Source organism: Heterodontus francisci, chromosome 18 (assembly GCF_036365525.1).
Source record: "Heterodontus francisci isolate sHetFra1 chromosome 18, sHetFra1.hap1, whole genome shotgun sequence".
NCBI classification, from domain to species: domain Eukaryota; kingdom Metazoa; phylum Chordata; class Chondrichthyes; order Heterodontiformes; family Heterodontidae; genus Heterodontus; species Heterodontus francisci.
The window spans coordinates 87,380,259-87,403,412 of NC_090388.1; the positions used below are offsets into that span (position 1 = coordinate 87,380,259).

The following is a 23,154-nucleotide window of genomic DNA, read 5'->3' on the forward strand; positions in this document are numbered from 1 at the left end:
AGGGAGTGTTTCCCGGTTACTGTACCGGGAGTGTTTCCCATTTACTGTGCAGGGAGTGTTTCCCGGTTACTGTGTGGAGTGTTTTCTGGATACTGTACCGGGAGTGTTTCCCGGTTACTGTGCAGGGAGTGTTTCCCAGTTACTGTGTGGAGTGGTTTCCGGATACTGTACCGGGAGTGTTTCCCGGTTACTGTGCAGGGAGTGTTTCCCGGTTACTGTGTGGAGTGTTTTCTGGATACTGTACCGGGAGTGTTTCCCAGTTACCGTGTGGAGTGTTGTCCGGATACTGTACCGGGAGTGTTTCCCGGTTACTGTGCAGGGAGTGTTTCCCATTTACTGTGCAGGGAGTGTTTCCCGGTTACTGTACCGGGAGTGTTTCCCAGTTACTGTGTGGAGTGGTTTCCGGATACTGTACCGGGAGTGTTTCCCAGTTACCGTGTGGAGTGTTTTCCGGATACTGTACCGGGAGTGTTTCCCGGTTACTGTGCAGGGAGTGTTTCCCATTTACTGCGCAGGGGGTGTTTCCCGGTTACTGTGCAGGGAGTGTTTCCCGGTTACTGTGCAGGGAGTGTTTCCCATTTACTGTGCAGGGTGTGTTTCCCGGTTACTGTGCAGGGAGTGTTTCCCGGTTACTGTGCAGGGAGTGTTTCCCATTTACTGTGTGGAGTGTTTTCCGGATACTGTACCGGGAGTGTTTCCCATTTACTGCGCAGGGAGTGTTTCCCGGTTACTGTGCAGGGAGTGATTCCCGGTTACTGTGCAGGGAGTGTTTCCCATTTACTGTGTGGAGTCTTTTCCGGATACTGTACCGGGAGTGTTTCCCATTTACTGCGCAGGGAGTGTTTCCCGCTTACTGTGCAGGGAGTGTTTCCCATTTACTGTGTGGAGTGTTTTCCGGATACTGTACCGGGAGTGTTTCCCATTTACTGCGCAGGGAGTGTTTCCCGGTTACTGTGCAGGGAGTGTTTCCCATTTACTGTGCAGGGAGTGTTTCCCGGTTACTGTGCAGGGAGTGTTTCCCGGTTACTGTGCAGGGAGTGTTTCCCGGTTACTGTGCAGGGAGTGTTTCCCGGTTACTGCGCAGGGAGTGTTTCCCGGTTACTGTACCGGGAGTGTTTCCCATTTACTGCGCAGGGAGTGTTTCCCGGTTACTGTGCAGGGAGTGATTCCCGGTTACTGTGCAGGGAGTGTTTCCCATTTACTGTGTGGAGTCTTTTCCGGATACTGTACCGGGAGTGTTTCCCATTTACTGCGCAGGGAGTGTTTCCCGGTTACTGTGCAGGGAGTGTTTCCCATTTACTGTGTGGAGTGTTTTCCGGATACTGTACCGGGAGTGTTTCCCATTTACTGCGCAGGGAGTGTTTCCCGGTTACTGTGCAGGGAGTGTTTCCCATTTACTGTGCAGGGAGTGTTTCCCGGTTACTGTGCAGGGAGTGTTTCCCGGTTACTGTGCAGGGAGTGTTTCCCGGTTACTGTGCAGGGAGTGTTTCCCGGTTACTGCGCAGGGAATGTTTCCCGGTTACTGTGCAGGGAGTGTTTCCCGGTTACTGCGCAGGGAGTGTTTCCCGGTTACTGTGCAGGGAGTGTTTCCCATTTACTGTGCAGGGAGTGTTTCCCGGTTACTGTGCAGGGAGTGTTTCCCATTTACTGCGCAGGGAGTGTTTCCCGGTTACTGTACCGGGAGTGTTTCCCGGTTACTGTGTGGAGTGGTTTCCGGATACTGTACCGGGAGTGTTTCCCATTTACTGTGCAGGGAGTGTTTCCCGGTTACTGTGCAGGGAGTGTTTCCCAGTTACTGTGTGGAGTGGTTTCCGGATACTGTACCGGGAGTGTTTCCCATTTACTGCGCAGGGAGTGTTTCCCGGTTACTGTGCAGGGAGTGTTTCCCGGTTACTGTGCAGGGAGTGTTTCCCATTTACTGTACCGGGAGTGTTCCCCATTTACTGTGCAGGGAGTGTTTCCCGGTTACTGTGCAGGGAGTGTTTCCCATTTACTGCGCAGGGAGTGTTTCCCGGTTACTGTGCCGGGAGTGTTTCCCAGTTACTGTGTGGAGTGGTTTCCGGTTACTGTGCAGGGAGTGTTTCCCGGTTACTGCACCGGGAGTGTTTCCCATTTACTGTGCAGGGAGTGTTTCCCATTTACTGCGCAGGGAGTGTTTCCCGGTTACTGTGCAGGGAGTGTTTCCCAGTTACTGTGTGGAGTGGTTTCCGGTTACTGTGCAGGGAGTGTTTCCCAGTTACTGTGCAGGGAGTGTTTCCCATTTACTGTGCAGGGAGTGTTTCCCGGTTACTGCACCGGGAGTGTTTCCCATTTACTGTGCAGGGAGTGTTTCCCATTTACTGCGCAGGGAGTGTTTCCCGGTTACTGTGCAGGGAGTGTTTCCCAGTTACTGTGTGGAGTGGTTTCCGGATACTGTGCAGGGAGTGTTTCCCAGTTACTGTGCAGGGAGTGTTTCCCATTTACTGTGCAGGGAGTGTTTCCCGGTTACTGTGCAGGGAGTGTTTCTCAGTTACTGTGTGGAGTGGTTTCCGGTTACTGTGCAGGGAGTGTTTCCCAGTTACTGTGCAGGGAGTGTTTCCCATTTACTGTGCAGGGAGTGTTTCCCGGTTACTGCGCAGGGAGTGTTTCCCGGTTACTGTGCAGGGAGTGTTTCCCAGTTACTGTGTGGAGTGGTTTCCGGATACTGTACCGGGAGTGTTTCCCATTTACTGTGCAGGGAGTGTTTCCCGGTTACTGCACCGGGAGTGTTTCCCATTTACTGTGCAGGGAGTGTTTCCCGGTTACTGCGCAGGGAGTGTTTCCCGTTTACCGTGCAGGGAGTGTTTCCCGGTTACTGTGCAGGGAGTGTTTCCCAGTTACTGTCTGGAGTGTTTTCCGGATACTGTACCGGGAGTGTTTCCCATTTACTGTGCAGGGAGTGTTTCCCGGTTACTGTGTGGAGTGGTTTCCGGATACTGTACCGGGAGTGTTTCCCATTTACTGTGCAGGGAGTGTTTCCCGGTTACTGTACCGGGAGTGTTTCCCGGTTACTGTGTGGAGTGTTTTCTGGAAACTGTACCGGGAGTGTTTCCCATTTACTGTACCGGGAGTGTTTCCCAGTTACTGTGTTCAGTGTTTTCCGGATACTGCACCGGGAGTGTTTCCCATTTACTGTGCAGGGAGTGTTTCCCGGTTACTGTACCGGGAGTGTTTCCCAGTTACCGTGTGGAGTGTTTTCCGGATACTGTACCGGGAGTGTTTCCCGGTTACTGTGCAGGGAGTGTTTCCCATTTACTGTGCAGGGAGTGTTTCCCGGTTACTGTACCGGGAGTGTTTCCCAGTTACTGTGTGGAGTGGTTTCCGGATACTGTACCGGGCGTGTTTCCCAGTTACCGTGTGGAGTGTTTTCCGGAGACTGTACCGGGAGTGTTTCCCGGTTACTGTGCAGGGAGTGTTTCCCATTTACTGCGCAGGGGGTGTTTCCCGGTTACTGTGCAGGGAGTGTTTCCCGGTTACTGTGCAGGGAGTGTTTCCCATTTACTGTGCAGGGAGTGTTTCCCGGTTACTGTGCAGGGAGTGTTTCCCGGTTACTGTGCAGGGAGTGTTTCCCATTTACTGTGTGGAGTGTTTTCCGGATACTGTACCGGGAGTGTTTCCCATTTACTGCGCTGGGAGTGTTTCCCGGTTACTGTGCAGGGAGTGATTCCCGGTTACTGTGCAGGGAGTGTTTCCCATTTACTGTGTGGAGTCTTTTCCGGATACTGTACCGGGAGTGTTTCCCATTTACTGCGCAGGGAGTGTTTCCCGGTTACTGTGCAGGGAGTGTTTCCCATTTACTGTGTGGAGTGTTTTCCGGATACTGTACCGGGAGTGTTTCCCATTTACTGCGCAGGGAGTGTTTCCCGGTTACTGTGCAGGGAGTGTTTCCCATTTACTGTGCAGGGAGTGTTTCCCGGTTACTGTGCAGGGAGTGTTTCCCGGTTACTGTGCAGGGAGTGTTTCCCGGTTACTGTGCAGGGAGTGTTTCCCGGTTACTGCGCAGGGAATGTTTCCCGGTTACTGTGCAGGGAGTGTTTCCCGGTTACTGCGCAGGGAGTGTTTCCCGGTTACTGTGCAGGGAGTGTTTCCCATTTACTGTGCAGGGAGTGTTTGCCGGTTACTGTGCAGGGAGTGTTTCCCATTTACTGCGCAGGGAGTGTTTCCCGGTTACTGTACCGGGAGTGTTTCCCGGTTACTGTGTGGAGTGGTTTCCGGATACTGTACCGGGAGTGTTTCCCATTTACTGTGCAGGGAGTGTTTCCCGGTTACTGTGCAGGGAGTGTTTCCCAGTTACTGTGTGGAGTGGTTTCCGGATACTGTACCGGGAGTGTTTCCCATTTACTGCGCAGGGAGTGTTTCCCGGTTACAGTGCAGGGAGTGTTTCCCGGTTACTGTGCAGGGAGTGTTTCCCATTTACTGTACCGACAGTGTTCCCCATTTACTGTGCAGGGAGTGTTTCCCGGTTACTGTGCAGGGAGTGTTTCCCATTTACTGCGCAGGGAGTGTTTCCCGGTTACTGTGCCGGGAGTGTTTCCCAGTTACTGTGTGGAGTGGTTTCCGGTTACTGTGCAGGGAGTGTTTCCCGGTTACTGTGCAGGGAGTGTTTCCCATTTACTGCGCAGGGAGTGTTTCCCGGTTACTGTGCCGGGAGTGTTTCCCAGTTACTGTGTGGAGTGGTTTCCGGTTACTGTGCAGGGAGTGTTTCCCATTTACTGTGCAGGGAGTGTTTCCCGGTTACTGCACTGGGAGTGTTTCCCATTTACTGTGCAGGGAGTGTTTCCCATTTACTGCGCAGGGAGTGTTTCCCGGTTACTGTGCAGGGAGTGTTTCCCAGTTACTGTGTGGAGTGGTTTCCGGATACTGTGCAGGGAGTGTTTCCCAGTTACTGTGCAGGGAGTGTTTCCCATTTACTGTGCAGGGAGTGTTTCCCGGTTACTGTGCAGGGAGTGTTTCTCAGTTACTGTGTGGAGTGGTTTCCGGTTACAGTGCAGGGAGTGTTTCCCAGTTACTGTGCAGGGAGTGTTTCCCATTTACTGTGCAGGGAGTGTTTCCCGGTTACTGCGCAGGGAGTGTTTCCCGGTTACTGTGCAGGGAGTGTTTCCCAGTTACTGTGTGGAGTGGTTTCCGGATACTGTACCGGGAGTGTTTCCCATTTACTGTGCAGGGAGTGTTTCCCGGTTACTGCACCGGGAGTGATTCCCATTTACTGTGCAGGGAGTGTTTCCCGGTTACTGCGCAGGGAGTGTTTCCCGTTTACCGTGCAGGGAGTGTTTCCCGGTTACTGTGCAGGGAGTGTTTCCCAGTTACTGTCTGGAGTGTTTTCCGGATAATGTACCGGGAGTGTTTCCCATTTACTGTGCAGGGAGTGTTTCCCGGTTACTGTGTGGAGTGGTTTCCGGATACTGTACCGGGAGTGTTTCCCATTTACTGTGCAGGGAGTGTTTCCCGGTTACTGTACCGGGAGTGTTTCCCGGTTACTGTGTGGAGTGTTTTCTGGATACTGTACCGGGAGTGTTTCCCATTTACTGTACCGGGAGTGTTTCCCAGTTACTGTGTTCAGTGTTTTCCGGATACTGCACCGGGAGTGTTTCCCATTTACTGTGCAGGGAGTGTTTCCCGGTTACTGTACCGGGAGTGTTTCCCAGTTACCGTGTGGAGTGTTTTCCGGATACTGTACCGGGAGTGTTTCCCGGTTACTGTGCAGGGAGTGTTTCCCATTTACTGTGCAGGGAGTGTTTCCCGGTTACTGTGTGGAGTGGTTTCCGGATACTGTACCGGGCGTGTTTCCCAGTTACCGTGTGGAGTGTTTTCCGGATACTGTACCGGGATTGTTTCCCGGTTACTGTGCAGGGAGTGTTTCCCATTTACTGCGCAGGGGGTGTTTCCCGGTTACTGTGCAGGGAGTGTTTCCCGGTTACTGTGCAGGGAGTGTTTCCCATTTACTGTGCAGGGAGTGTTTCCCGGTTACTGTGCAGGGAGTGTTTCCCGGTTACTGTGCAGGGAGTGTTTCCCGGTTACTGTGCAGGGAGTGTTTCCCATTTACTGTGTGGAGTGTTTTCCGGATACTGTACCGGGAGTGTTTCCCATTTACTGCGCAGGGAGTGTTTCCCGGTTACTGTGCAGGGAGTGATTCCCGGTTACTGTGCAGGGAGTGTTTCCCATTTACTGTGTGGAGTGTTTTCCGGATACTGTACCGGGAGTGTTTCCCATTTACTGCGCAGGGAGTGTTTCCCCGTTACTGTGCAGGGAGTGATTCCCGGTTACTGCGCAGGGAGTGTTTCCCATTTACTGCGCAAGGAGTGTTTCCCATTTACTGTGTGGAGTGTTTTCCGGATACTGTACCGGGAGTGTTTCCCATTTACTGCGCAGGGAGTGTTTCCCGGTTACTGTGCAGGGAGTGTTTCCCATTTACTGTGCAGGGAGTGTTTCCCGGTTACTGTGCAGGGAGTGTTTCCCATTTGCTGTGCAGGGAGTATTTCCCGGTTACTGTGCAGGGAGTGTTTCCCGGTTACTGCGCAGGGAGTGTTTCCCGGTTACTGTGCAGGGAGTGTTTCCCGGTTACTGCGCAGGGAGTGTTTCCCGGTTACTGTGCAGGGAGTGTTTCCCATTTACTGTGCAGGGAGTGTTTCCCGGTTACTGTGCAGGGAGTGTTTCCCATTTACTGCGCAGGGAGTGTTTCCCGGTTACTGTGTGGAGTGGTTTCCGGATACTGTACCGGGAGTGTTTCCCATTTACTGTGCAGGGAGTGTTTCCCGGTTACTGTGCAGGGAGTGTTTCCCAGTTACTGTGTGGAGTGGTTTCCGGATACTGTACCGGGAGTGTTTCCCATTTACTGCGCAGGGAGTGTTTCCCGGTTACTGTGCAGGGAGTGTTTCCCGGTTACTGTGCAGGGAGTGTTTCCCATTTACTGTACCGGGAGTGTTCCCCATTTACTGTGCAGGGAGTGTTTCCCGGTTACTGTGCAGGGTGTGTTTCCCATTTACTGCACAGGGAGTGTTTCCCGGTTACTGTGTGGAGTGGTTTCCGGTTACGGTGCAGGGAGTGTTTCCCAGTTACTGTGTGGAGTGGTTTCCGGTTACTGTGCAGGGAGTGTTTCCCGGTTACTGCACCGGGAGTGTTTCCCATTTACTGTGCAGGGAGTGCTTCCCATTTACTGTGCAGGGAGTGTTTCCCATTTACTGCGCAGGGAGTGTTTCCCATTTACTGTGCAGGGAGTGTTTCCCATTTACTGCGCAGGGAGTGTTTCCCGGTTACTGTGCAGGGAGTGTTTCCCATTTACTGTGCAGGGAGTGTTTCCCGGTTACTGTGCCGGGAGTGTTTCCCATTTGCTGTGCAGGGAGTGTTTCCCGGTTACTGTGCAGGGAGTGTTTCCCGGTTACTGTGCAGGGAGTGTTTCCCGGTTACTGCGCAGGGAGTGTTTCCCGGTTACTGCGCAGGGAGTGTTTCCCGGTTACTGTGCAGGGAGTGTTTCCCGGTTACTGTGCAGGGAGTGTTTCCCATTTACTGTGCAGGGAGAGTTTCCCGGTTACTGTGCAGGGAGTGTTTCCCAGTTACTGTGTGGAGTGGTTTCCGGATACTGCACCGGGAGTGTTTCCCATTTACTGCGCAGGGAGTGTTTCCCGGTTACTGCACCGGGAGTGTTTTCCGGATACTGTTCCGGGAGTGTTTCCCATTTACTGTGCAGGGAGTGTTTCCCGGTTACTGTGCAGGGAGTGTTTCCCAGTTACTGTGTGGAGTGGTTTCCGGATACTGCACCGGGAGTGTTTCCCATTTACTGCGCAGGGAGTGTTTCCCGGTTACTGTGCAGGGAGTGTTTCCCGGTTACTGTGCAGGGAGTGTTTCCCGGTTACTGTACCGGGAGTGTTTCCCGGTTACTGTACCGGGAGTGTTTCCCAGTTACTGTGTGGAGTGGTTTCCGGATACCTCACCGGGAGTGTTTCCCATTTACTGCGCAGGGAGTGTTTCCCATTTACTGCGCAGGGAGTGTTTCCCGGTTACTGTGCAGGGAGTGTTTCCCGGTTACTGTGCAGGGAGTGTTTCCCGGTTACTGTACCGGGAGTGTTTCCCAGTTACTGTTTGGAGTGGTTTCCGGATACCTCACCGGGAGTGTTTCCCATTTACTGCGCAGGGAGTGTTTCCCGGTTACTGTGCAGGGAGTGTTTCCCATTTACTGTGTGGAGTGGTTTCCAGATACTGCACCGGGAGTGTTTCCCGGTGACTGTGCAGGGAGTGTTTCCCGGTTACTGTGTGAAGTGGTTTCCGGATGCTGTACCGGGAGTGTTTCCCGGTTACTGTGCAGGGAGTGTTTCCCGGTTACTGTACCGGGAGTGTTTCCCAGTTACTGTGTGGAGTGGTTTCCGGATACTTCACCGGGAGTGTTTCCCATTTACTGTGCAGGGAGTGTTTCCCGGTTACTGTGTGGAGTGGTTTCCGGATACTTCACTGGGAGTGTTTCCCATTTACTGTGCCGGGACGTTTCCCGGTTACTGTGCAGAGTATTTCCCAGTTACTGTACAGTGAGTGTTTGCCAGTTACTGTGCAGGGAGTGTTTGCCAGTTACTGTACAGTGAGTGTTTGCCAGTTACTGTGCAGGGAGTGTTTCCCGGTCACGGTGCAGGGACTGTTTCCTGGTTACAGTTAAGGGAGTGTTTGCCAGTTACTGTGCAGGGAGTGTTTGCCAGTTACTGTGCAGGGAGTGTTTCCCAGTAACTGTGCGGAGTGCTTCCCAGTTACTGTGTGGAGTGTTTCCCCAGTTACTGTGCGGGGAGTGTTTGCCTGTTACTGTGCAGGGAGTGTTTCCCAGTTATGGTTTAGGGATTGTTTGCCGGTTACTGTGTGGAGTGTTTCCCGGTTACTGTGCAGGGAGATTTTCCCAGTTACTGTGCGGGGAGGGTTTCCCAGTTACTGTGCGGAGTATTTCCCTGTTACTGTGCAGCGAGTATTTCCCTGTTACTGTGCAGCGAGTATTTCCCTGTTACTGTGCAGGGAGTGTTTCCCAGTTATGGTTTAGGGAGTGTTTGCCGGTTACTGTGTGGAGTGTTTCCCAGTTACTGTGCAGGGAGTTTTTCCCAGTTACTGTGCAGGGAGTGTTTCCCAGTTATGGTTTAGGGATTGTTTGCCGGTTACTGTGTGGAGTGTTTCCCAGTTACTGTGCAGGGAGTTTTTCCCAGTTACGGTGCAGGGAGTGTTTCCCAGTTATGGTTTAGGGATTGTTTGCCGGTTACTGTGTGGAGTGTTTCCCGGTTACTGTGCAGGGAGATTTTCCCAGTTACTGTGCGGGGAGGGTTTCCCAGTTACTGTGCGGAGTATTTCCCTGTTACTGTGCAGCGAGTATTTCCCTGTTACTGTGCAGCGAGTATTTCCCTGTTACTGTGCAGCGAGTATTTCCCTGTTACTGTGCAGCGAGTATTTCCCTGTTACTGTGCAGGGAGTGTTTCCCAGTTATGGTTTAGGGAGTGTTTGCCGGTTACTGTGTGGAGTGTTTCCCAGTTACTGTGCAGGGAGTTTTTCCCAGTTACTGTGCAGGGAGTGTTTCCCAGTTATGGTTTAGGGATTGTTTGCCGGTTACTGTGTGGAGTGTTTCCCAGTTACTGTGCAGGGAGTTTTTCCCAGTTACTGTGCAGGGAGTGTTTCCCAGTTATGGTTTAGGGATTGTTTGCCGGTTACTGTGTGGAGTGTTTCCCAGTTACTGTGCAGGGAGTTTTTCCCAGTTACTGTGCAGGGAGTGTTTCCCGGTTACTGTGCAGCGAGTATTTCCCGGTTACTGTGCAGGGAGTGTTTCCCAGTTATGGTTTAGGGATTGTTTGCCGGTTACTGTGTGGAGTGTTTCCCGGTTACTGTGCAGGGAGTTTTTCCCAGTTACTGTGCGGGGAGGGTTTCCCAGTTACTGTGCGGAGAATTTCCCGGTTACTGTGGAGGGAGTGTTTCCCAGTTATGGTTTAGGGAGTGTTTGCCGGTTACTGTGTGGAGTGTTTCCCAGTTACTGTGCAGGGAGTTTTCCCAGTTACTGTGTGGGGAGGGTTTCCCAGTTACAGTGCGGAGAATTTCCCGGTTACGGTGCAGGGCGTGTTTCCCGGTTACTGTGCGGAGTGTTTCCCGGTTTCTGTACAGTGAGTGTTTCCCACTTACTGTGTGGAGTATTTCCCGCTTACTGTGCGGAGTGTTTCCCGGTTTCTGTACAGGGAGTATTTCCCGGTTACCGTGCGGGGAGTGTTTCCCAGTTACTGTGCGGAGTGTTTCCCGGTTTCTGTACAGTGAGTGTTTCCCACTTACTGTGTGGAGTATTTCCCGCTTACTGTGCGGAGTGTTTCCCGGTTTCTGTACAGGGAGTATTTCCCGGTTACTGTGCCGGGTGTTTCCCGGTTACTGTGCGGAATATTTCCCGGTTACTGTGCAGAGTGTTTTCCAGTTTCTGTACAGGGAGTGTTTCCCGGTTACTGTGCAGGGAGTGTTTCCCGGTGACTGTACAGGGAGTGTTTCCCGGTTACTGTGCTTGGTGTTTCCCGGTTACTGTGTGTAATATTTCCTGGTTACTGTGCGGAATGTTTCCCGGTTTCTGTACAGGGAGTGTTTCCCGGTTACTGAGCCGGGTGTTTCCTGGTCACTGTGCAGAGCATTTCCCAGTTACTGTGCGGAGTGTTTCCCAGTTGCTGTGTGGAGTGTTTCCGGATACTGTGCAGGGAGTGTTTCCCGGTTGCTGTGTGGAGTGTTTCCGGATACTGTGCAGGGAGTGTTTCCCGGTTACTGTGCAGGGAGAGTTTCCCAGTTGCTGTGTGGAGTGTTTCCGGATACTGTGCAGGGAGTGTTTCCCGGTTACTGTGCCGGGAGTTTTTCCGAGTTACTGTGCGGAGTGTTTCCCGGTTACTGTGCCAGGACGTTTCCCGGTTACTGTGCAGGGAGTGTTTCCCAGTTACTGTGTGGAGTGTTTTCCGGATACTGTACCGGGAGTGTTTCCCATTTACTGTGCAGAGTATTTCCCGGTTACTGTGCAGGAAGTGTTTCCCGGTTACTGTGCAGGGAGTTTTTCCCAGTTACTGTGCAGGGAGTGTTTCCCAGTTACATGTGTGGAGTCTTTCCCGGTTACTGTGCAGGAAGTGTTTCCCGTTTACTGTGCAGGGAGTTTTTCCCAGTTACTGTGCAGGGAGTGTTTGCCAGTTACAGTGCAGGGAGTGTTTCCCGTTTACTGTGTGGAGTGTTTCCTGGTTACTGTGCAGGGAGTTTTTCCCTGTTACAGTGCAGGGAGTGTTTCCCAGTTACTGTGCAGGGAGTGTTTCCCAGTTACTGTGTGGAGTCTTTCCCAGTTACTGTGCAGGGTGTTTTTCCCAGTTACTGTGCAGGGTGTTTTTCCCGGTTACTGTGCAGGGAGTGTTTCCCAGTTACTGTGCAGGGATTGTTTCCCAGTTACTGTGCAGGGTGTTTTTCCCAGTTACTGTGCAGGGAGTGTTTCCCAGTTACTGTGCAGGGTGTTTTTCCCAGTTCCTGTGCAGGGAGTGTTTCCCAGTTACTGTGCAGGGAGTGTTTGCCGGTTACTGCGCGGAGTGTTTCCCAGTTACTGTGCAGAGCATTTGCCAGTTACTGTGCAGGGGCTGTTTCCCGGTTGCTGTGCAGGGGCTGTTTCCCGGTTACTGTGCAGGGAGTTTTTCCCGGTTACTGTGCAGGGAGTTTTTTCCGGTTACTGTGCAGCGAGTTTTTCCCGCTTACTGTGCGGAGTGTTTTCCGGTTTCTGTACAGAGAGTGTTTCCCGGTTACTGTGCCAGGTGTTTCCCGGTTACTGTGCGGAATGTTACCCGGTTACTGTGCAGAGCATTTCCCAATTACTGTGCAGGGGGTGTTTCCCGGTTACTGTGCGGAGTGTTTCCCGGTTAAGTAAAACAAAGAAGGACAAAGAAAATTACAGCACAGGAACAGGCCCTTTGGCCCTCCAAGCCTGCGCCGATCCAGATCCTCTATCTAAACATGTCGCCTATTTTCTAAGGGTCTGTATCTCTTTGCTTCCTGCCCATTCATGTATCTGTCTAGATACATCTTAAAAGACGCTATCGTGCCCGTGTCTACCACCTCCGCTGGCAACGCGTTCCAGGCACCCACCACCCTCTGCGTAAAGAACTTTCCACGCATATCCCCCCTAAACTTTTCCCCTTTCACTTTGAACTCGTGACCCCTAGTAATTGAATCCCCCACTCTGGGAAAAAGCTTCTTGCTATCCACCCTGTCTATACCTCTCATGATTTTGTACACCTCAATCAGGTCCCCCCTCAACCTCCATCTTTCTAATGAAAATAATCCTAATCTACTCAACCTCTCTTCAGAGCTAGCGCCCTCCATACCAGGCAACATCCTGGTGAACCTCCTCTGCACCCTCTCCAAAGCATCTACATCCTTTTGGTAATGTGGCGACCAGAACTGCACGCAGTATTCCAAATGTGGCCGAACCAAACATGACCTGCCAACCCTTGTACTTAATACCCCGTCCGATGAAGGAAAGCATGCCGTATGCCTTCTTGACCACTCTATTGACCTGCGTTGCCACTGTGCGGAATGTTTCTCGGTTACTGTGCAGAGCATTTCCCAGTTACTGTGCAGGGGGTGTTTCCCGGTTACTGTGCAGGTAGTTTTTCCGAGTTACTGTGCGGAGTGTTTCCCAGTTACTGTGCCAAGTGTTTCCCGGTTATTGTGCAGGGAGTGTTTCCCAGTTACTGTGCAGGGAGTGTTTCCCGGTTAATGTGCAGGGAGTATTTCCCTGTTACTGGGCGGAGTGTTTACCGGACACGGTGTGGGGAGTGTTTGCCGGTTACTGTGTGGGGAGTGTTTCCCAGTTACTGTGCGGAGTATTTCCCGGTTACTGTGCGGGGAGTGTTTCCCGGTTACTGTGCGGGGAGTGTTTCCCGGTTACTGCGCGGGGAGTATTTCCCGGTTACTGTGCAGGGAGTGTTTCCCGGTTACTGTGCGGGGAGTGTTTCCCGGTTACTGCGCGGGGAGTATTTCCCGGTTACTGTGCAGGGAGTGTTTCCCGGTTACTGCGCGGGGAGTATTTCCTGGTTACTGTGCAGGGAGTGTTTCCTGGTTACTGCGCGGGGAGTGTTTCCTGGTTACTGTGCAGGGAGTGTTTCCTGGTTACTGCGCGGGGAGTGTTTCCTGGTTACTGCGCGGGGAGTATTACCTGGTTGCTGTGCAGGGAGTGTTTCCTGGTTACTGCGCGGGGAGTATTTCCCGGTTACTGTGCAGGGAGTGTTTCCCGGTTACTGCGCGGGGAGTATTTCCTGGTTACTGTGCAGGGAGTGTTTCCCGGTTACTGCGCGGGGAGTATTTCCTGGTTACTGTGCAGGGAGTGTTTCCCGGTTACTGCGCGGGGAGTATTTCCTGGTTACTGTGCAGGGAGTGTTTCCCGGATACTTCGCGGGGAGTATTTCCTGGTTACTGTGCAGGGAGTGTTTCCTGGTTACTGCGCGGGGTGTGTTTTCCAGTTACTGTGTGGAGTGTTTCCCGGTTACTGTGCGGAGTATTTCCCGGTTACTGTGTGGAGTGTTTCCCGGTTACTGTGCAGCGAGTTTTAACTTGGTTAATCAATCTTCTTATTTTTCAGGAAAATTCTACTGCAAGCCCCATTATCGACTGGCAGAACGCGAGGCCAGGAAAAGACCAGCGACACCCCCAGCACAAGCCCAGGTACCGTCCCACAGTGGGGAGCTTGATGGGTCGGGAGGTCTATTTCGCTTACCTTCTGATAAACAAGCAGCGTTCCTTTATGGGGTGGAATTTCCAGGCAGACTGACACACACAGCCTTAGCTTAAACTCTGATGGGTGTTGGCTTCACTGAGCCCAGCTGGTGTTGCTGTTGGCCTCTGAATCTCTGGACTGTATCAAGAAAATTCGTAACTCAGGTCCCAGTCCCGGAGACGGATTCAGCATCTCCTGCTGCAGAAATGTGCATGTTACAAAGGATAATTTTTTGTGTTTGGCTTCTATAAGGAATTAGCCGGTGGGCACTCACTGCCCTCTCTGCAGGAATCACTGCCTACCAGTGCTGGGATACTGTACCAGGAAGCTGCTTCTGGCCATGGGTTATATATCGGCCTCAGCCAAGTTGCCCACCATGTGTACTGTTTGCTGCCTGTAAGGCCCAGAGTTCCCCTCACCTTCCCCCCGCTGTATATAGAGGATTGAGTTCATGGGTCCAGCAGCGGGTTGGGTCTGTCAGGTCAGGTCATTCTGTCTGTACCTAACAGGCTGTACATTTACCAGGCCAGTCTGAACCATCTAAGAAACCTTTCATGGCACCTCATTCACCATGAACTATCTCACAACTTCCCAAATTGAGACACCAGCCCCCTGCAACCTCAGCGTTCTCAAATCCCCAACCGCCACCAAGTTGCACACTTCACCTGTCCTCAACATATTGTGTAGAAAAACATTGCTGCAGCAGTTTGATTCCAAACCACAGGAATACAACCTGATACATGGAATGTCCAGTTGCTGAGGACTGTTCCCAGTCCTGCTATGTACAGCCCGTGTGTTCCCGATTGTCTTGTGTACAGTCAGTGTGTTCCTGGTTGTCTTATGTACAGTCCGTGTGTTCCCAGTTTTCTTGTGTACAGTCAGTGTTTCCAGTTTTTTTGTGTAGTCAGTGTGTTCCCGGTTGCCTTGTGTACAGTCCGTGTGTTCCCAGTTTTCTTGTGTACAGTCAGTGTGTTCCCCGTTGCCTTGTGTACAGTCAGTGTGTTCCCGGTTGTCTTGTGTATAGTCCGTATGTTCTCAGTTTTCTTGTGTACGGTCAGCGTTTCCAGTTTTCTTGTGTACAGGCAGTGTGTTCCCGGTTGCCTTATGTACAGTCAGTGTGTTCCCAGTTGTTTTGTGTACAGTCCATGTGTTCCCGGTTGACTTGTGTACAGTCATGTGTTCCCGGTTGTCTTGTGTACAGTCAGTGTATTCCCGGTTTTCTTATGTATAGTCAGTGTGTTCCCAGTTGTCTTATACAGTCCGTGTGTTCCCGGTTGTCTTGTGTACAGTCCGTGTGTTCCCGGTTGTCTTGTGTACAGTCCGTGTGTTCCCGGTTGTTTTGTGTACGGTCAGTGTGTTCCCGGTTGTCTTGTGTACAGTCCGTGTGTTCCAGGTTGTCTCGTCTACAGTCAGTGTGTTCCCGGTTGTCTTGTGTACAGTCCGTGTGTTCCAGGTTGTCTCGTGTACAGTCAGTGTGTTCCCGGTTGTATTGTATACAATCCATGTGTTCCAGGTTGTCTTGTGCAGTCGGTGTGTTCCCAGTTGTCTTGTGTACAGTCAATATGTTCCCGGTTGTCTTGTGCACAGTCAGTGTGTCCCCAGTTGTCTTGTGCACAGTCAGTGTGTTCCTGCTTGTCATGTGTACAGTCCGTGTGTTCCCGGTTGTCTTGTGTACAGTCAGTGTTCCCAGTTTTCTTGTGTACAGTCAGTGTGTTCCCGGTTGTCTTGTGTATAGTCCGTATGTTCTCAGTTTTCTTGTGTACGGTCAGCGGTCCCAGTTTTCTTGTGTACAGGCAGTGTGTTCCCGGTTGCCTTGTGTACAGTCAGTGTGCTCCCAGTTGTTTTGTGTACAGTCCATGTGTTCCCGGTTGTCTTGTGTACAGTCAGTGTATTCCCGGTTTTCTTATGTATAGTCAGTGTGTTCCCAGTTGTCTTATACAGTCCGTGTGTTCCCGGTTGTCTTGTGTACATTCCGTGTGTTCCCGGTTTGCTTGTGTACAGTCCGTGTGTTCCCCGTTGCCTTGTGTACAGTCAGTGTGTTCCCGGTTGTCTTGTGTATAGTCCGTATGTTCTCAGTTTTCTTGTGTACGGTCAGCGTTCCCAGTTTTCTTGTGTACAGTCCGTGTGTTCCAGGTTGTATCGTGTACAGTCAGTGTGTTCCCGGTTGTATTGTGTACAATCCATGTGTTCCAGGTTGTCTTGTGTACAGTCCGGATGTTCCTGGTTGTCTTGTACAGTCGGTGTGTTCCCAGTTGTCTTGTGTACAGTCAATATGTTCCCGGTTGTCTTGTGCATAGTCCGTGTGTCCCCGGTTTTCTTGTGTACAATCCGTGTGTTCCTAGTTTTCTTGTGTACAGTCCATGTGTTCCCAGTTGTCTTGTGTACAGTCGGTGTGTTCCCAGTTTTCTTGTGTACAGTCCGTGTGTTCCTGGTTGTCTTGTGTACAGTCAGTGTGTTCCCGGTTGTCTTGTGTACAGTCCGGGTGTTCCCAGTTGTCTTGTCCAGTCTGTGTGTCCCCGGTTGTCTTGTGTACAGTCCGTGTGTTCCCGGTTGTCTTGTGTACAGTCCGTGTGTCCCGGTTTTCATGTGTACAGTCAATGTGTTCCTGGTTGTCTTGTGTACAGTCTGTGTGTTCCCGGTTTTCTTGTGTAGTCTGTGTGTTCCTGGTTGTCTTGTATACAGTCTGTGTGTTCCTGGTTGTCTTGTGTACAGTCTGTGTTCCCGGTTGTCATGTGTACAGTCAGCGTGTTTCCGGTTTTCTTGTGTACAGTCCTTGTGTTCCTGGTTTCTTGTGTACAGTCGGTGTGTTCCCAGTTGTTTTATACAGTCCGTGTGTTCCCGCTTGTCTTGTGTACAGTCCGTGTGTTCCCGGTTGTCTTGTGTATAGTCTGTGTGTTCCCGGTTGTTTTGTGTACAGTCCGTGTGTTCCAGGTTGTCTCGTGTACAGTCAGCGTGTTTCCGGTTTTCTTGTGTACAGTCCTTGTGTTCCCGGTTTCTTGTGTACAGTCTGTGTGTTCCCGGTTGTTTTGTGTACAGTCCGTGTGTTCCAGGTTGTCTCGTGTACAGTCAATATGTTCCCGGTTGTCTTGTGCACAGTCAGTGTGTCCCCGGTTGTCTTGTGCACAGTCAGTGTGTCCCCGGTTGTCTTGTGCATAGTCCATGTGTCCCCATGTGTCCCCCTCCATGTTTTCTTGTGTACAGTCAATGTGTTCCTGGTTGTCTTGTGTACAGTCTGTGTATTCCTGGTTTTCTTGTGTAGTCAGTGTGTTCCTGGTTGTCTTGTGTACAGTCTGTGTGTTCCCGGTTTTCTTGTGTAGTCAGTATCTTCCTGGTTGACTTGTGTACAGTCTGTGTGTTCCCGGTTGTCATGTGTGCAGTCAGCGTGTTTCCGTTTTTCTTGTGTACAATCCGTGTGTTCCTAGTTTTCTTGTGTACAGTCCATGTGTTCCTGGTTGTCTTGTGTACAGTCAGGGTGTTCCCAGTTGTCTTGTCCAGTCTGTGTGTTCCCGGTTGTCTTGTGTAGTCAGTGTGTTCCTGGTTGTCTTGTGTACAGTCTGTGTGTTCCCGGTTGTCTTGTGTACAGTCCGTGTGTTCCGGTTTTCATGTGTATAGTCAATGTGTTCCTGGTTGTCTTGTGTACCGTCTGTGTGTTCCCGGTTTTCTTGTGTAGTCAGTGTGTTCCTGGTTGTCTTTTGTACAGTCTGTGTGTTCCTGGTTTTCTTGTGTAGTCAGTGTGTTCCTGGTTGTCTTGTGTAGTCAGTGTGTTCCCAGTTGTCATGTGTACAGTCAGCGTGTTCCAGGTTGTCTCGTGTACAGTCAGTATGTTCCCGGTTGTATTGTGTACAGTCTGTGTGTTCCCGGTTTTCTTGTGTAGTCAGTGTGTTCCTGGTTGTCTTGTGTACAGTCTGTGTGTTCCCGTTTTTCTTGTGTAGTCAGTGTGTTCCTGGTTGTCTCGTGTACAGTCGGTGTGTTCCCGGTTTTCTTGTGTAGTCAGTGTGTTCCTGGTTGTCCTGTGTACAGTCGGTGTGTTCCCGGTTGTATTGTGTACAGTCTGTGTTCCCGGTTGTCCTGTGTACAGTCAGTGTGTTCCTGGTTGTCTCGTGTACAGTCGGTGTGTTCCCGGTTTTCTTGTGTAGTCAGTGTGTTCCTGGTTGTCCTGTGTACAGTCGGTGTGTTCCCGGTTGTCTCGTGTACAGTCTGTGTTCCCGGTTGTCCTGTGTACAGTCTGTGTTCCAGGTTGTCTCGTGTACAGTCGGTGTGTTCCCAGTTTTCTTGTGTACAGTCAGCGTGTTCCTGGTTGTCCTGTGTACAGTCGGTGTGTTCCCGGTTGTCTCGTGTACAGTCGGTGTGTTCCCGGTTGTCTTGTGTAGTCAGTGTGTTCCCAGTTTTCTTGTGTACAGTCAGCGTGTTCCTGGTTGTCCTGTGTACAGTCGGTGTGTTCCCGGTTGTCTCGTGTACAGTCGGTGTGTTCCCGGTTGTCTTGTGTAGTCAGTGTGTTCCTGGTTGTCTCGTGTACAGTCGGTGTGTTCCCAGTTTTCTTGTGTACAGTCAGCGTGTTCCTAGTCCTGTTGTACAAGTGTACAAACCTATGAATTAGGAGCAGGAGTAGGCCATTCAGCCCCTTCGAATGTGGTTCACCATTTAATAAGATCATGGCCTCAACTCCACTTTCCTGCCTACCCCCAATACCCTTTGACTCCCTTGTTTGTCAAGAATCTGTCTACCTCTGCCTTTAAAACATTCAATGAACCTGCCTCCACCACTCTCCAGGGAAGAGAGTTCCACAGACTCACAATCCTCTGAGAGAAATAAAATCTCCTCAAATTGATCTTAAATGGGCAACCCATTATTTTTAATATCTGTCCCCTAGTTCTAGTCTCTCCCACTAGAGGAACCATCCTTTCAGCATCCACCGTATCAAGTCCCTCAGGATCTTATATGTTTCAGTAAGATACCTGTCCTTCTTCTAAACTCTAATGAATACGGATCAACCTGTCCAACCTTTCTTCATAAGATAACCCTCTCATCCCAGGAATCAGTCAAGTGAACCTTCTCTGAACTGCTTCCACTGCAATTATGTCCTTTCTTAAATAAGGAGACCAAAAATGTACACAGTATTCTAGATGTGGTCTCACTTATACAACTGGAGCAAAACATCCCCAATTTTATATTCCCTTCCCCTTGCAATAAACAATAACATTCCAGTTGCCTTCCAAATCACTTGCTGTATCTACATATTAACCTTTTGTGATTCATGTACCAGGACACCCAGATCCCTCTGTACCTCAGAGTTCTCAATCTCTCTCCATTTAAATAATATGCTGCTTTACTATTCTTCCTGCTAGAGTAGATAAGTACTCATTTTCCCACATTATACTCCATTTGCCAAATTTCTGTCGACTCACTTAACCTATCGATATCCCTTTGCAGATTCCTTATGACCTCTTCACAACTTACTTTCCTTCCTATCTTTGTGTCATCAGCAAATTTAGCAGTCATACATTCGGTCCCTTCATCCAAGTCATTTATAAAAATTGTAAATAGTTGAGGCCCCAGCACGGATCCCTGTGGCACTCCATTCATCACATCATGCCAATCTGAAAATGACCTATTTTGCCTACTCTCTGTTTCCTGTTAGCTAGCCATTCCTCTATCCATGATAATATGTTACCCTCAATGCCATGACCTCTTACTTTGTTTATTAACCTTTGATGTGGCACCTTATCAAATGCCTTCTGGGACTCTAAGTACAGCACATCCACATATTCCCCTTTATCCATGTTGTTTGTTACTTCCTCAAAGAACTCCAATAAATTAGTCAAACATGATTTCCCCTTCATAAAACCATGTTGCCTCTGCCTGATTACATTCTGATTTTCTAAGTGCCCTGCTGATAACAACTGATTCCAGCATTTTCCTTCTGATGGATGTCAAGCTAACTGGCCTGTAGTCTTCTGCTTTCTTTCTTGAATAGAGAAGTCACATTCACTATTTTCCAATCTGATGGGACCTTGCCAGAATCTAGAGAATTTTGGAAAATTAAAACCAATGCATCTACTAATTCAGCAGCCACTTTTTTAAGAACGTAGGATGAAATCCATCAGGACCTGGGGCCAGATGAAATGCATTCTAGGCTGTTAAAAGAAGCAAGAGAGGAAATAGCAGAGGATTCTGACCATCATTTTCCAGTCCTCATTGGATGCAGGTGTGGTGCCGGAGGATTGGAGAATTGCTAACGTTGTACCTCTGTTTAAAAATGGAGCGAAGGATAGATTGAATAATTACAGGCCAGTCAGTCTAACCTCAGTAGTGGGCAAATTATTGGAATCAATTCTGAGACACAGGATAAACTGTCATTTAGAAAGGCACAGGTTTTTTTATTTTAAAAAAATTTTATTTAGAGATACAGCACTGAAACAGGCCCTTCGGCCCACCGAGCCTGTGCCGACCAACAACCACCCATTTATACTAACCCTACATTAATCCCATCACCCTCTCACATCCTCACCTTCCCTCAATTCCCCTACCACCTACCTATACGAGGGGCAATTTATAATGGCCAATTTACCTATCAACCTGCAAGTCTTTGGCTGTGGGAGGAAACCGGAGCACCCGGAGGAAACCCACGCGGTCACAGGGAGAACTTGCAAACTCCGCACAGGCAGTACTCAGAATCGAACCCGGGTCACTGGAGCTGTGAGGCTGTGATGCTAACCACTGCGCTACTGTGCCGCCCCGGATAGGCAGCATGGACTTGTTAAGGGAAGATCTTGTTTGACCAACTTGATCGATTTTTTTGAAGAAGTAACAGGAAGATAGATGAGGGTAGTGTAGTTGATGTGATCTACATGGATTTTAGCAAGGCTTTTGATAAGGTCCCACATAGCAGACCGGTTAAACAAATAAAATCCCATGGGATCCAGGGAAATGCAGCAAGGTGGATACAAAATTGGCTCATTGGCAGGAAACAAAGGGTAACTGTTTTAGCGACTGGAGGGCTGTTTCCAGTGGTATTGGACATAAATGTAGGGGGCATGATCAAGAAGTTTGCAGACGACACAAAGATTGGCCGTGTGGTAGATAGTGAGGAGGATAGCTGTAGACTGCAGGAAGATGTTGATGGTCTGGGCAGAAAAGAAATGGAATTCAATTTGGAGAAGTGTGAGATGATGCATTTGGGGATGTTTAGCAAGGCAAAGGAATAGACGATTAATGGGAAAATACTGAGAAGTGTAGAGGAACTGAGGGACCTTGGAGTGAATGTCCACAGATCCCTGAAGGTAGCAGGACAGGTCGATAAGGTGGTTAAGAAGGCATATGGAATCCTTTCCTTTATTAGCTGAGGTATAGAATATAAAAGCAGGGAGGTTATGCTGGAACTGTATAACTCATTGGTTAGGCCACAATGTGAGTACTATGTGCAGTTCTGGTCATCTCATTGCAGAAAGGATGTAATTGCACGAGAGAGGGTACAGAGGAGATTTACGAGGATGTTGCCAGGACTGGAAAAATGCAGCTATGAGGAAAGATTGGATAGGCTGGGGTTGTTTACCTTGGAACAGAGAAGGCTGAGGGGAGATCTGATTAAAACGTACAAAATTGTGAGGGGCCTGGATAGAGTGGAGGTGAATGGTTTATTCACCTTAGCAGAGAGGTCAGTGAGAAGAGGGCATAGATTTTAAGTGATTGGTAGAAAAGATAGAGGGGAGATGAGGAAAAAATGTTTTCATCCAGAGGATGGTGGGGATCTGGAACTCACTGCCTAAAAGGGTAGTTGAGGCAGAGACCCTCAACTCATTCAAAAGGGGTCTCGATATGCACCTCAAGTGCTGTAATCTGCCGGGCTACGGACCAAATGGTGGAAGGTGGGATTAGAATAGGTGGATCGTTTTTAGACCGGCACAGACACGATGGGCGAAGTGGCCTCTTTCTGTGCCTTAAACTTTCTATGATTTCTATGATTCTATGACTTGTCAGCTTTTAGTTCTAATAATTTTTTCAGTACCCTTTCTCTGGTGATTGTAATTGTTTTAAGTTCCTCCCTCCCTTTCACCTCCTGATTCACACTTATTTCTGGGATGTTATTTGTATCCTCTACAGTGAAAACAGATATTAAAAATCTGTTCAGTTCACCCATCATCTCCTTATTTTCCATTGTTAACTCCCCAGACTCACTCTCTAGAGGACCAACACTCACTTTATCCCAGGGCAGTGTGTTATTGAATCTCTCCTTCCCTATCAAACACCTTCCCCTTTGTTCTCTCCTCCACCCCACTCCCCTTCACTTGCTTAAAACTTAATTCTTTTCTAACATTTGCAAGTTCTGATGAAAGGTCACTGACCTGAAACATTAACTCTGCTTCTCTCCCCACAGATGCTGCTAGACCTGCTGAGTATTTCCAGACCATTTTGTTTTTATCTCACTTTACTTACACTTTTCCTTTTTAAATACCTGTAGAAACTTTTAATATCTGTTTTTATATTTCTAGCCAGCTTTCTCTGGTACTATAATTTCTCCCTCCTTATTAACCTTTTGGTCATCCTTTGCAGTTCCCAGCCCTGCTGTGTACAGTCAGTGTGTTCCCTAACCTGCTCTGTTCAGTCAGTGCATTCCCTATCATCTTGTGTCTAGCCAGTGTGTTCCCTATACAGTTGTGTACAGTCAATGTGTTCCCAAACCTGTTGTGTAGTCAGTGTATTAATCTGTTATATACATTCAGTGTGTTCAGTATCGTGTGTGTATAGTGATTGTGTTGCTGCGCCTTTTAGTCTTAGTCTGTGTTCCCTTTCCTATTGTGTACAGTTGGTGTTCCCTATTCTGTTGTGTACAGTTAGAATGTTCCCTATCCTGATGTGTACTGTCAGTCTGTTCTCTATCCCGTTGTGTACAGTCAGAGTGTTCCCTATCCTGTTCCAAACTTTTAATGTGGTCCCTTTCCTATTATGTACGGTCAGTATGTTCCTTATCCTGTTGTGTATTGTCAGTGTACTGTCTGTCCTGTTGTGTTCAGTCATTGTGTTGCCAGTCCGGTTATGTACAGTTGGTGAGTTCCTTATCCAGTTGTGTACAGTAAGTGTGTTCCCTGTCCTGGTGCGTACTGCCAGTCTGTTCTCTATCCTGTTGTGTACAGTCAGAGTGTCCCCTATCCTGTTGTGTACTGTCAATATATTCCCTCTCCTATTATGTACGGTCAGTGTGTTCCCTATCCTGTTGTGAACGGTCAGTGTGTTGTCAGTCCTGTTATGTACAGTCAACCCTGTTGTGTACAGTCAGAATTCCCTATCCTGTCATGTACAGTCGATGTTCCCTATCATGTTGTGGACTGTCAGTGTGTTCCCTATCCTGTTGTATACTGTCAGTGTTTCCAGTCCTGTTGTGTACAGTTGATGTTCCCTATGCTGTTGTGTACAGTCAGTGT

At 49.6% G+C, this 23,154-nt stretch overlaps 1 protein-coding gene across 6 annotated transcripts in view; it reads left to right on the forward strand.

Moving 5' to 3' along the window:
• Positions 1-23,154, forward strand: part of LOC137379759 (protein-methionine sulfoxide oxidase mical3a-like) — a 1,360,716-nt gene that overhangs the window by 1,069,513 nt on the left and 268,049 nt on the right. For all 6 annotated transcript variants that reach the window (XM_068051091.1, XM_068051094.1, XM_068051095.1 and 3 more), the window contains one exon: positions 13,601-13,683. In XM_068051091.1, coding sequence (XP_067907192.1) covers positions 13,601-13,683 — 83 coding nt within the window. The remainder of the gene's footprint in view (positions 1-13,600; positions 13,684-23,154) is intronic.